Source organism: Mobula hypostoma, chromosome 15 (genome assembly GCF_963921235.1).
Source record: "Mobula hypostoma chromosome 15, sMobHyp1.1, whole genome shotgun sequence".
In the NCBI taxonomy this organism is placed as follows: domain Eukaryota; kingdom Metazoa; phylum Chordata; class Chondrichthyes; order Myliobatiformes; family Myliobatidae; genus Mobula; species Mobula hypostoma.
Window position 1 is genome coordinate 55,527,975 of NC_086111.1, and position 13,390 is coordinate 55,541,364.

General features: G+C 36.1%; 1 protein-coding gene across 3 annotated transcripts in view; it reads left to right on the top strand.

Moving 5' to 3' along the window:
* Positions 1–13,390, top strand: part of dcp1a (decapping mRNA 1A) — a 115,769-nt gene that overhangs the window by 73,369 nt on the left and 29,010 nt on the right. For all 3 annotated transcript variants that reach the window (XM_063068095.1, XM_063068096.1, XM_063068097.1), the window contains 3 exons: positions 157–223; positions 8,088–8,226; positions 11,245–11,364. In XM_063068095.1, the coding sequence (XP_062924165.1) occupies positions 157–223; positions 8,088–8,226; positions 11,245–11,364 (326 nt within the window). The remainder of the gene's footprint in view (positions 1–156; positions 224–8,087; positions 8,227–11,244; positions 11,365–13,390) is intronic.

The window sequence follows — 13,390 nt, forward strand, 5'->3', positions numbered from 1 at the left end:
GTTGATAAATCACCTTGCTCTTCACGGTGCTATTTGTTTGATAAAGATCAAAATAATTTATCAATAGCTCTGTGATAGGTGTGAGCATTAAGTGACATAATGTTCGAGAAATTTTTCAAGAGGGGGAAACTGATTTTTGTTTTTCTTTTTTTTTAGTGTCAATTTACAGCATCTGGTTTTATGACAAGAATGACTGTCAACGAATTGCACAACTTATGTCAAAGTAAGAACTAAAATCTGTTCGCTGTAAAATCAACCAAAAGCTGTAATTACAAAGTTAATTGTTCTAAATTTCATAACAACATTAGGTAAAATTTTCTAGTTTTGGAAATGATTGCTAATTTAATAAATCAAAATGTGCAAGTTGTATATGTTTGCAACACTTCTGTTTAAATCCATTAAGTGATACCCCTTTAATGTATTTCTCACTCCACCTCTGTAATATGTTATGCTGGTCTATTTAATTTTTTTATAACCTTAAAGGAAAATGACATTCGAACTATATTTCATTGACAAAATGGAATGTAAAGTAGGATCCATACCATAATAAAGGTAAGTCAACCCATAAAAGACTGTAACTTAATTATGCAGACATTTAATCTCTTAAAAGTAATAATTTAACATCTAGCAATTTAACTATCAATTGAGTGTGATACAAGACAATTCTTCTACTCAATAAAATCCTGATATTTAAGCACCAATTTTGTGATCACTTTCAAAAATGAAAACCTTTTGTGCATGGAAGTCAGGATCACTAAATGATTACCAGTGTATCTGTAAACTTGGAGGAAAACCACTGAATAAGTAACAAAATAGCATTTTTTGTTTAATTCTTCAGGACGTTGTTGTCTATTTGCTGATTGACGCAAGTTTTAATGTATTCTTAGATTTAACTTGAGTTCTGATGGAATGATCTATTTAAAGGGCCCAGTAGTCGTGTTTGTACACCTGCTCTTGTGGCAGCTGTTGCAGTTTTCATCTAGGGAAGGTCAGCAGTCTCTGGCTGCTTTCCTCAACAGTCTTTATAATTTAATTAATATAAATGTGAAGATTTTCTGGGTTTTGGTATTATTTTAAGTATGTTCGGTATAGCTCAGATGTAGCATTGATGAGAAGACAGCTGCCACACTTGATTAACTTGCTGTATTCTGAAATATAAGAACCTAGATACAGAATCCAGAAGAATGGCCAACCCAATTACCAAATAGCCTTGCACATTGAGTGGTCAGTTGTAACAACCTGTTAAGCTTGTTCAATTGCTGATAATGGTTCTTGCACTCAAATGATAAACATTCAGAACAATGTTCCTATTTCTGGAATTATGGTGATTAAAATCTTGTTCTGTCGTTGATATAGAACAGAGAGTGCTGGACTGTCAGACATTCCTCTACTGGTGTATCTCACCAAAATGTAATTGAACAACTTTGAAGAAAGTAATGCAAATTTTTGCCTCAGCTGTGAAAGCACTACGTTCTGTTGCTGCATAAGATTACTATAAAGCAATCTGGAGGCTTAAAATTAGCTTGCAAGAGCTAAAAACATTAATGACATGTAACTGTCTGCAATTAGTAAATCCCTTGACTGGAAAATATTGACTTTCAAAAAAAAAAAAATCTTCAGTTTAAAAAATTCCTCTGGGACACAAATTTTATTCAGTCTGAAACCCTGTTGTTTTCTTTCAACCCTCTAGCATCATGTCGTCGTCGTCATCATCATCGTGTGCTGTGTCATATGATGTAGGTGATGATCATGGTCTCATGAACGTGATTGTTCTTGGCAAATTTTTCTACAGAAGTGGTTTGGCATTGCCTTCTTCTGGGCAGTGTCTTTACAAGACAAGTGACCACAATCGTTATCAATACTCTTCAGAAATTGTCTGCCTGGCATTAGTGATCGCATAACCAGGACTTTTGATATGCACCAGCTACTCCTGTGGCTTCACAAGACCCTGATCATAGGGGCTAAGCAGGTACTATACCTTGCCCAAGGATGACCTGCAGGCTAATGGAGGGAAGGAGTGCCTTGTACCTCTTTGGTAAAGATGCATCTCCACCCCGCCACCAAATCCCTATGACAGTCTTTGTAAGTAAATGTAGTGAGCAGCAAAATGTTGTCCATAGAAGACTGAAGGGGTGGAAGGCTGTTATTTGGGCTGGGGATCCATGACTTGCAATGGCCCTGTCTGTTGTGGTTTTCTTTATATTTTCTGGCTTTTTCTCTGTTTTACATTGTGCTTGTCTTAATTGATCTACCTTTTTTTATTCTTCTACTGCTTTATAACTAGCTGATCTTTTTTATATTTACACTTTTTTATATTTACACTTTTTTTAGTGAGCGTCTATCGGAAGTCATGGGGGTAGTTTTAGTGCTTGCTTCTTTCTGGCGGGTCTACTTTAGATTTAGCCTTGTTCATGGGGTGGGGGGGTGGTGGGAGGGGCTTCACGTTTTAGTTTTTTTCCTCTTGGGCTACTTACATTACTGAAGTATTGGTTGCGTTCTCCTTCCCGTTATCTCTGGTTTGTTCTGCTCCCTTTCCGGGTTCGTGGGTCGAACCTATCGTCAATCCTTTTTTTTTGCGGGTTGACTTTAGGGTTTATGGAGTCTATTATTAATTTTGTCTCCTGGAATACTAATGGTCTTAATCATCCTGTTAAAAGGAAAAAAGTTTTTAAAGTATTCCGGAGACTTAAAGCACATGTTCTATTTTTACAAGAGACCCATGTGCGGAGGGGGGACAGACTATGTTTTTTTTAAATTCTGGAAGGAACAACAGTTTCATTCGAACTCTAATGCTAAGATTCGAGGCGTCTCTATTTTTATAGACTCCTGAGTTACTGTTGTACAACGTTATATTGTCTCTGATCCGAATGGTAGATTTCTACTGGTTAGTGGTCTACTATTTAATAAAAAGGTAGTTTTGGTCAATGTTTATGCACCCAATATGGACTGTTCGGAATTTTATAAATCATTATTCAATCAGTTCCCGAATTTGAATGAGTTTTCATTGATCTGGGGTGAAGATCTTAATACTTGCTTATCCCCAGTTTTGGACCGTTCGGCTCCTTTACGGACTTTACCCAATAAATCTGCAACTTTGATTAACTCATTTCTCTCTGATTCTGGGTCAATGGACATCTGGCGTTTTTTTGCATCCTCAGGAAAAAGATTTTTCTTTTTTTTCACGTTCACCATTCCTATTCAAGAATTGATTATTTCTTTATTGATTCTTGGCTTATCTCTTCAGTGATTAAATGTGATTATGACTCTATAACCATTTCAGATCATGCTCCACTTAAGCTTTTTATTAAAATTCAGGTCAATGCACAAAATAATAGACAATGGCGTTTTAATTCGTTGCTGCTTCAGGACTCGGATTTTGTTAACTTTATGAATGAACAGATTGATTTTTTTTACAATCAACTACACAGAGGATATTTCTGTGAACATTCTTTGGGATACTTTTAAAGCTTATATTCGTGGTCAGATTATCTCGTATTCTGCTTTGAGGAAGAAGCTGAAACAGGAGTAGCTGGTCATTGTGGACAAGATTAAGGAAATTGATAAGAAATATGTTACAGCTCCCTCTGAGGAGTTGTATAAACAAAGAACTGAACTTCAAATGGAACATAGTTTATTACTTTCGTCTTCGATTGTAAACCAATTAAAGAAAACAAGAAGTGAATTTTATGTACACAGTGACAAAGTTGGCAAATTGTTGGCTAACCAATTGAAGTCTAATTATACTAAATCTCAAATTAATCAGATTTATAATCAAAATGATCGATTGATATTTGATCATGCGGAGATTAATCAAACCTTCTTTGATTTTTATTCTTCCTTATATCAATCTGAGTCTTTACGAGACTCTAAATATATGAATGACTTTTTAGATGACCTAGATTTCCCTGAGATTTCACAGGATATGTCGTCTATGCTAGATACTCCCATTACCACTGATGAGATTAAGAATGTTATTTCCTCTATGAACCTGGGGAAGGCTCCTGGCCCTGATGGGTTTACCATGGAATTTTATAGGTTTTTTGCACCTTCATTAATCCCTTGGTTCGGTAGGGTTTTGGAGGCTTCATTAAAACTTGGTGAACTTCCCGAATCCTTCTATAGAGCGTCAATCTCTCTAATATTAAAGAAGGATAAAGATCCTGCTCAATGTGTATCTTATAGACCAATATCTTTATTAAATGTTGATTCTAAAATTTTTTCTAAATTATTAGCAAACAGATTAGAAAAAGTTCTCCCTTTTATTATTTCGGAAGACCAAACGGGTTTTATTAAAGGTCGTTACTCTTTCTATAACATTCGCACACTGTTAAATATTGTTTATACCCCCTCACAAAATGTTCCTGAGTGTGTTATCTCTTTAGAAGCTGAAAAAGCTTTTGATAGAGTAGAATGGCCTTACTTATTTAAGGTGCTTGAAATGTTTAATTTTAGCTCGAAATTTATATCTTGGATCAAACTGTTATATCATTCTCCTATGGCCTCGGTCCGTACTAACTCCTTAAGCTCACCTTTTTTCCCTCTTTTTCGAGGTACTCGACAAGGTTGTCCTCTTAGTCCTTTATTATTTGATATTGCATTAGAACCTCTTGCAATTGCCATTCGAGAATCTCCAAATATTATTGGGATAACTCGGGGCTTAAAGTCCCATAAAATATCACTCTATGCTGATGACTTACTTTTATATATTTCTAATCCTCAAAAATCTATCCCTGCTGCTTTAGATTTATTAGCACAATTCAGTCTTTTTTCAGGTTATAAATTAAATCTTAGTAAGAATGAACTTTTTCCGATTAATAAACAACTTCCCTTGTATCATAACTTTCCGTTTAAATTGATTAATAATTATTTCTCATATCTTGGGATTAAAATTACTTATAAACACAAAGATTTATTTAAGACTAATTTTTTACCCTTAATTGATCATATTACTCAACTTTCATCTAAATGGTTTCCATTATATTTAACTTTGGTCGTCTTAATGCAGTTAAGATGTTTATTCTGCCAAAATTTTTATATATATTTCAGGCATTACCGATTTTTGTTCCAAAATCTTTTTTTGATAAAGTTGACTCTAAAATTTCTTCATTTATTTGGCAAAATAAAAACCCGAGACTTGGTAAAATACATTTACAGAAAGCTAAGAGAGATGGAGGTTTAGCATTACCTAACTTTAGATTCTATTATTGGGCAATTAATATTCGACATATGAAAATTTGGTTACTTGACCAAGATACACTATCCATCCCTAAATGGGTGGTATTGGAATTACAATCTGCTCAGGGCTATTTTAGGTTCCTCTCTTCCTTTCGATTTGAAACGCCTCAAACTGGTTTCTAACCCGATAGTTAAATATACCTTACGTATTTGGTTTCAATTCAGAAAATTTTTTGATTTTAACCAATTTGGGCTAGCAATCCCTATTTTAGGTAACATTTTTTCCTCCCTCTTTCACGGATCGTGCGTTTCAAATTTGGAAGACTAAGGGTATTTCACGGTTTTTGGATTTATTTTTAGATGGTTCCCTTATGTCTTTTGAACAATTATCTAATAAATATAATTTACCAAGAATACATTTTTTTAGATATCTTCGAGTTAGAAATTTCCTAAGTACTATACTTTCTTCCTTTCCAATGCTTCCTCCTACATATATTTTAGATACTATAATTAACCTTAATCCATGTCAGAAAGGTGGAACAGCTATTATTTATAATATTATTATGAAACTTAGGAAAGCTCCATTTGATAAGATTAGGTCAGATTGGGAACAAGAATTGGGTTCTATTATTTCCGTGGATGACTGGGGGCAGATTTTATAATTAGTCAATACTTCCTCTATCTGTGCTAAACATTCCCTAATTCAATTTAAAGTTGTTCATAGAGCACATATGTCCAAAGATAAATTAGCTCGTTTTTATTCTCATATTAATCCTTTTTGTGATAGATGTCCAGGGCAGATAGCTTCCTTAACTCATATGTTTTGGTCTTGTCCTACTCTGGAAACTTTTTGGAGAGACATTTTTAATATTATCTCAAAGGTATTGAATATAGCTATCTCTCCTCATCCTATTACTGCTATCTTTGGATTACCTAAAATTTCCAGTAATCTTTCCCCTTCAGCCCGTAGAATGATTGCATTTCTTACTTTAATGGCGAAAAGATGTATCTTACAACACTGGAAAGAGCCTCATGCTCCAACTACCTTTTTTTGGTTCTCTCAGATGATATTATGCTTAAATTTGGAGAAAATTAGAAGTAATCTTTATGATTCCTCATTTAAATTTGAACAGACCTGGAGATCTTCTATTCAATATTTTCATTTAATGTAATTTTTTTTTCTCTTTTGTTTCATATTTATATTCCCTTCTTGCTTTTTTTTAACTGTTTTTAATGGAGGTCGGGTTTGAGGACGTGATTTTAGAGTTTTTTAGCTCTACCTGTTTCCAAGTTAGCCCATTGCTTTGCTTTGCTTTTAGCTTAGTTGCACGGTGGGTTTTTTTTTGGGGGGGTGTTTCCTTTTCTCTATTGAGAGATATATAGTCCAAAGGTTTAAATCTTTTTATTAAATAAGTATACAAAAGGTAAACCACATAAGCACTAATACACTGTTAGAAATTACAGGAGATATTAATACAGAAAAAAATTGATAGAAACAGTGCAATTTAAACATAAAATAATAAGGTAAAATAATAGTATACTATATTAGTATACTATTATTTTACCTTATTATTTTATGTTTAAATTGCACTGTTTCTATCAATTTTTTTCTGTATTAATATCTCCTGTAATTTCTAACAGTGTATTAGTGCTTATGTGGTTTACCTTTTGTATACTTATTTAATAAAAAGATTTAAAAAGAAAGAATGACTTGCAATGTTCCGCAAGGATCGGTGCTGCGAGCTCTGTTTGTTATATATATCAATGATTTGGATGAAAATAGGTGGATTAGCAAGCTTGCTGATGACAGTAAGATTGGTGGTGTTGTGCACATTGTAAAGGGTGATCAAAGAATAGATCAGTTACAGATATGGGTAGAGAAATGGCAGATTGAATTTAATTTGAGGAAGTGTGAGGTGTTGCATTTTTTTTTGTGTGCCATACTCTGCCAGAGCCTCGGCTACCACTTTTTTTTTCATGTGGTTGTCTTGGAGGAAAGATTCTGTGAGTGGTCCCCCACGTCCTTCTCACAGCGCAGTTTTTTTTTATTAGGCCGAGTTGCGAGCTCGATACTCAACCCAGCACAGATGGAAAGCGTGCCCGGGAGCGTCCCAACTGGATTCGAATTCGGGAACCTTCGCTCTGGAGTCCAGCGCTGATGTCATTGCGCCACCAGCCGGACTGTGTTGCATTTAGCGAGGTCAAATGAAAGGAGGAAGTATATATGTAAAGGTAGAACTCTTTATAGCATTAATGTACAGATGGATCTTTGAGTTCAGATCCATAGTTCACTGGAACTGGCTTCGCAAGTGGTTAAGGCAGTGAAGGTTGTGTATGGCATGCTTACTTCTGTTGGTATGAGTGTTGAGTATAAGAATAAGGAAGTCATGTTGCAGCTCTATAGTAGTTTTCACTTAGAATAATGCGTACATTTCTGATCACATCATTATAGGAAGGATGTGGAGACTGGGGAGGTTGCAGAAGAGGCTTACCTGAATGCTGCCTGGATTTGAGGGTGGACAAACATAGGTTGTTCTCATGAATAGGAAGGGAAAGGTGGAATATAGATTATATACAGGAGGAGGATAATTAATATAAATTGGCATTCAGATAAGCATAACATTATCGGCTGAATGGCCCGTACTGTGATACGGTCCTGTGTTGTTCAATTCCTTGATTTTTCATGCACCCCAAATGACAAGCTAGAATCAATAGATAGTGATCATTGTGGAAGCAATACCTCCCAATTCTCCACCTTCCTTCTGGAATTTCAATCCTGGTCCGTGCTGAGCTGTGTGTTATTTAACATGAACCAGAGATAATTTGGTACCATCTGATCTGAATGGCATGAGACGATTTAATCCTTTTTGAGGCAATTAATTGGCTTAATGCATGCATTGCTACCTCCTTAGGGTGGTGCAAGTGGAGGCTCAGAGAGTCCAGCAAGAATCGCCAGGGAGAACAACTCCAAATAAAACTAATGGATACGATGAAGAAAATGCGATTGATATCCTAGATATGCTCAGTAAAGCCAAGGAAGAGTATGAACAAGTAAGGATTTAAACTAATATGAAAAGCAGTTATATACACTAAATAATAAAAACAATTATCTTCTGAATCAATAATTAATTTCTTAAACATTATTGCATTCTGCCATTTAACACGTGAACATTTACCATCGAGAAAATTTGCAGATGCTGGAAATCTAAGCAACACACACACACACAATGCTGGAGGAACTCAGCAGGGCAGGCAGGATCTATAGGGAAAAATTACAGTCGACCTATTGGGCCAAGACCCTTCAGCAGACTGACCCGAAACGTTGACTGTACTTTTTTCCATAGATGCTGCCTGGCCTGCTGAGTTACTCTAATGTGAAAATTTGATTGTCAAGATGTACATGCCTCACTTTGTACCAATAAAATATTTTGCATCTTGCTCTGGGAATTCCTAGAGTGAGTTTTTATAATGCTTTGAATTTGCAAAAAATGTAGGTTAGAGTAAATTTATATTAATCTGCTGGGTGGTAGACATTTGCATTGTATTTCTGTGCCTTGCTGATGTTTAACTGTTCAGGCTAAGCATAAACATCTAACCCTTTGTGCCTATCTACTAAGAAAGTGTTTCTCTTTTTTTGTGACACTTCACTGAATGGGTATTGAATACTAATCTTGCTTGTAATCGTGCCTACTTTATATATTTAAAGGGAATTCTTCCCTCAATCTCAAACTAAATATGAATACTTTTTAAGAACTTTGATAAATTGTAAAAGTTTCTAATAGATTTCAAAAATGTTCCCTTTATGGATTTTATCTGTTTTTTTTTGGTCACTGGACTGGAAGGCAATGCAAAATAGCAAACCACATATGCATCCTCTCAAACTCAAGACTCAGGCCAAATCTTTTGGTTGTGTTATTCTAAATTTATTTGATTTTTCTTCTCTCTAATTTGGCAATAGATGCCTGCTTTTGAAATTGTTCTTTATTAATTGTCAGTGGGATCTTAGTGCAATTTTAAAAAGTCAAGAGGACAATATTTATATAAAATCCAATTTAGTAAACTCTTTAAATACTTGGAATTTCAAATTTAGCAACAATCCTATATTTTCTTTCGGAAGAGTTTGTTATCAATTTTCAGAAATGAAAGTGCAGAATTTTTTTTCAAGAGAAGACTTAACCCAAAGAAATAACTTGATTTTCTCTGCACCGAAAGTGTGGATCAGTTAATAATTTTAATACGATATTTCTGCTTGTATGACCTTTTGTCAACCTTGGGTCCTGATGTGGAGACGAGATTTATTGTATTTCAGTTGTTTTAAAGTAATTCATATCCACTTACAATTGTTCAGCTGAGAATGATCTGTTGAAACAATCATTGTTTCAATTTAAATTTGAATTATTCCTATTTTGTCTAGTCAATATGTTAAAAAAACTATTTTGCCCACAAGATTATTTTTCTTCAGGAGTCACTTTTCTCCAAGGTATCCCATTATGTGGATGCAAATATTCCAAATTCTAAAAACCAGGAACACTTCCAACCCCAAACATTTTAGATAAAGGGTTCTCAACATGCATTAGAGAAGCACTGCTGAACTGAAATTCTCATTCCTTGTGATTTTTTGCTTCAGTGTTAAATGTGGAGATACCCTACTCTTAAATGTTATATTTTTAAAAAACCACAGAGGAAACTGAGCAGAATGCATCCTCAGGTTGAAGGTGACAGCTTTCAGTAAGATGGCAGTGCACTCGGTTGCAGCAAACTCTCTAAGTCCAACCAGTGTTGTAATTGTTTGTCCTTTATTAAACAATTGCAAGACACTACTGGATATCAAGAAAACTAAGCACTGCAGGTCTATCCCACTTCATATTTAATCACCGCAATGGAGCTGGACTTGTTGCGTTCTGTGGTGTCGCTTACTGTAGCCACCCAGGGATGCAAGGTCCAACAAACGATGCAAGTGATTATCTTGGACATTTTCTTGTGCTTGCAAGACATTGGTAATGCAAGTCCAGTTTACTGATTCATTTGGTGAGACCGACAGCGGGGGAGCTGCGTGGCCTCTGTCGTGCGGATTAGGCCTTCGTTCTGCAGCATCACCGGTTTCCGCTGTCACAGGGAGGAGACACCAGAAGGAAGTGAATGAAGAGCAGAGGTGTTGGCGAGTGCTGGAGTCCCTGCTGGGTTGGAAGCTAGTCCCTCCTGTTGGTGCTGCTCACCAGTGTACGCTTGGTGGAAGACGAGCTGTGTTGCATACGTCTGCAACTGTACTAGTGCATGATGAGGATCTGTTGCATGCTTGTTCTTGCAGGCACATGGCTTCAGGACAACATTCGTGTGCCATGCCGCCATTTTGTGATTATATGCTTTTCCGCTATTATAACTATATGCGCAGCATGTGACTGTTGGTGCTATATTTTGCATCTTGGCCCCAGAGGAACATTGTTTCACTTGGCTGTATTCACATGTGTGGTTGAATGACAATTAAACTTGAACTTGAAAGGCTTACAAAAACTAGGTGGTGATTATACAAATATAGTACTGAAGTGGAGACTTGTGTTGAATGGAATGTATTTTTATGAGCAAGTCTGAGGAACTTGTTGGAATTGTGCAATTTTAAGAACTCTATTTACTTCAAGGACAATGCCACTTTTCCACTGCTCACATTATTCCACTTTTAAAAAACCAGATTCCAGAATTGTATAAAATACTTGGCTTGAAGGACTGAATGTTCCAGTAAGATACAGTTGAATGCATCAAGGAATAAAATAATGAACACTATCTTAATTTGTTTGAGCTGTTCCTAAACTTAAAGTAAACTGGCACGTATGTTCATGATCATAATTCAAAGAGAAAGGATTTGATTTCCATCTACAGCTGGCAATGTGGTATGAAACTAGATTTACAAATGAAAGTTGAGTATCCATTCAAGGTTGTCATTTCTTAAGTCTCAATTTAAGAATTACCTGTATTTTGCATTTTTATGGTGGGACTGTTGGTTTCTTCATTCAATGAAACTGAATTGAAAAATAAAACAATATTTCATTGTCAAACCCATATTTTTCTTTTCAGGCATATCAGTTTGGTGATTCAAGTATTTTATCAAGTTCACCAGGCATACACAGCTCTGGGGGCCTAGCAATGAAAACACCAATAGATGAATGTACCTCCTCTTCAGCACACAAGCACAAGGTAGGTGGATGACTTCTTAATTATAACCATTTGCATGTAGTAAACACAATTTTAATGTGATAAGTCGTTTGCTGGAGAAGTCTCAAGCAAATTTAACGGAACCATAATTCAATACCAAGCAGGTTGTGGAGATAAGATTTTTTTTAAAGGGTCTTATTAAGGCAGGAAGTTTTTAGATCATCAGTCCAGAGCACAAGACTTGGATGAAAATAGTTGTAAATTATGGAGTAACTTAAATCTGAGGTGATTCAGAGCGCAGAGCTTAAAGGGATGTAGAACTAGAAAAGAGTTTGTGAGATGAATGAAAAGTTTGAAAACAAAAAGATGATGCAGTGGATTCTGGTTAATTGAGACGAGAGGGATCAGTACATTTTTGCTTAAGTAAGCGGCTGGTCCAATTAGCCTTCGTTTCATGGAAATAGTTAAAAAGGTGTAAGGCTATAGACAAACCCTGCTCTTCAGTGTCTAGGGAAACCCCGTAACCAACCAACTACGTAAGCCAGTTTATGTGGAGGCTGTGTAAACGCCCAATTCACAGATCAGACAGAACACCATAAGCACTTTATAAATCTTACTGCAAATATTGGTTAACAAAGAATACACTCTAAAAGAATAAAACAAAGAAAGGCGCCAAAGTTCGAATAGAGTTTTAAAAGTCAGTGCACTTAGGGTTTCGTTGGAGCTCAATATCCCACAGAACCTTGACCCTCCATCCTCGGCTTCCAACGACCCGTACGGGACCACTCCTCGGGTGGTCGATCAGAGCGCCTCCGAATGCGACTTTCCTCCGTCTTCCCTGCCCGAGAAAACCCGCCAAACCACACGATCCCCAGCCACATGCGACAGAATATCACCCACAAAAAGAATAACATGGACACTCATTGGTTCGTTCCCTCCATTATCAATAACCAAAACAAGCAGGGAGAGAAAGAACTCCTTACATCACAGTTACTATTACAGAAAAACCATTTTATATAACATACAAAGAAGCCATTTTAGACACCTCAGCAGCCAGTGTAACCAAGACCCAGTTTCAAAGGTATTAAAAAAAGACAAATTGAATAACAAAAAATATATTTAAATGAAATACAGAACTAATTAGAGCACTGCCAATAGCACTATAAAACTGCATAAGTTCCTAATAGTTATCAATGGAGTAATTTATCCAGTGTATGCAATGAACAAAATCAGTGCAGATAATGATCTTCATACATTGCTGTTGACGATTGCATCCTCCAAGTCGCAAACAAGAGAAAGTCTGCAGATGCTGGAAATCAAAGCAACACACTCAAAAGCTGGAGGAACTCAGTAGGCCAGGCAGCATCATGGAAAAGAGTAAACAATCGACATTTCGTGCCAAGACCCTTCATCAGGACTGGAAAAAAATGAGATGTCAGAGTAAGAACATGGACAGAAAGTCACTGTTTTTTTGAAAACAAAAACACACAACTGAGGCTATTTTAAAAACTGTTCGCTTTAAACATAGCATGTCTAATGGCCACACAATGAGCATAACTGATGCTAGTTAGAACCTGTTTGACAAGTCAAGTAAACAGCATAGTGTCCCAAATAAATAAAGGGAATCCTGGCAAATTCCTCAATTTTGTTTTTGTTCTTTAAGCGTTGTCCCGAATAAGAGGCTGTCCCAATTAACCGAAATCCACTGTATTAAAATTGGTGATGAGCAACTGCAAGCCAAGATATAGCGCACTGCTATACATTGCATGCATTTGAAAACTGCTATAAACATTATATACAGTATATCTGTGAACATATTGGTGATTGGTGAATGGACATGATCGAAATTCAGATAAAACAGCAATATCTAGAATAGAGGTGTAATAGGTTTGCCAAGAGTACCTAAAATAGTGTACACAATACTTTCAAACCATAAGATATAAGAGCAGAATTAGGCCATTTGGCTCATCTCATCTGCTCCACTATTTCATCATGGCTGATCCAATTTTTCTCTCAGCCCCAATCTCCTGCCTTCTCTCTGTATCCTTTCATGCCCTGACCAATCAAG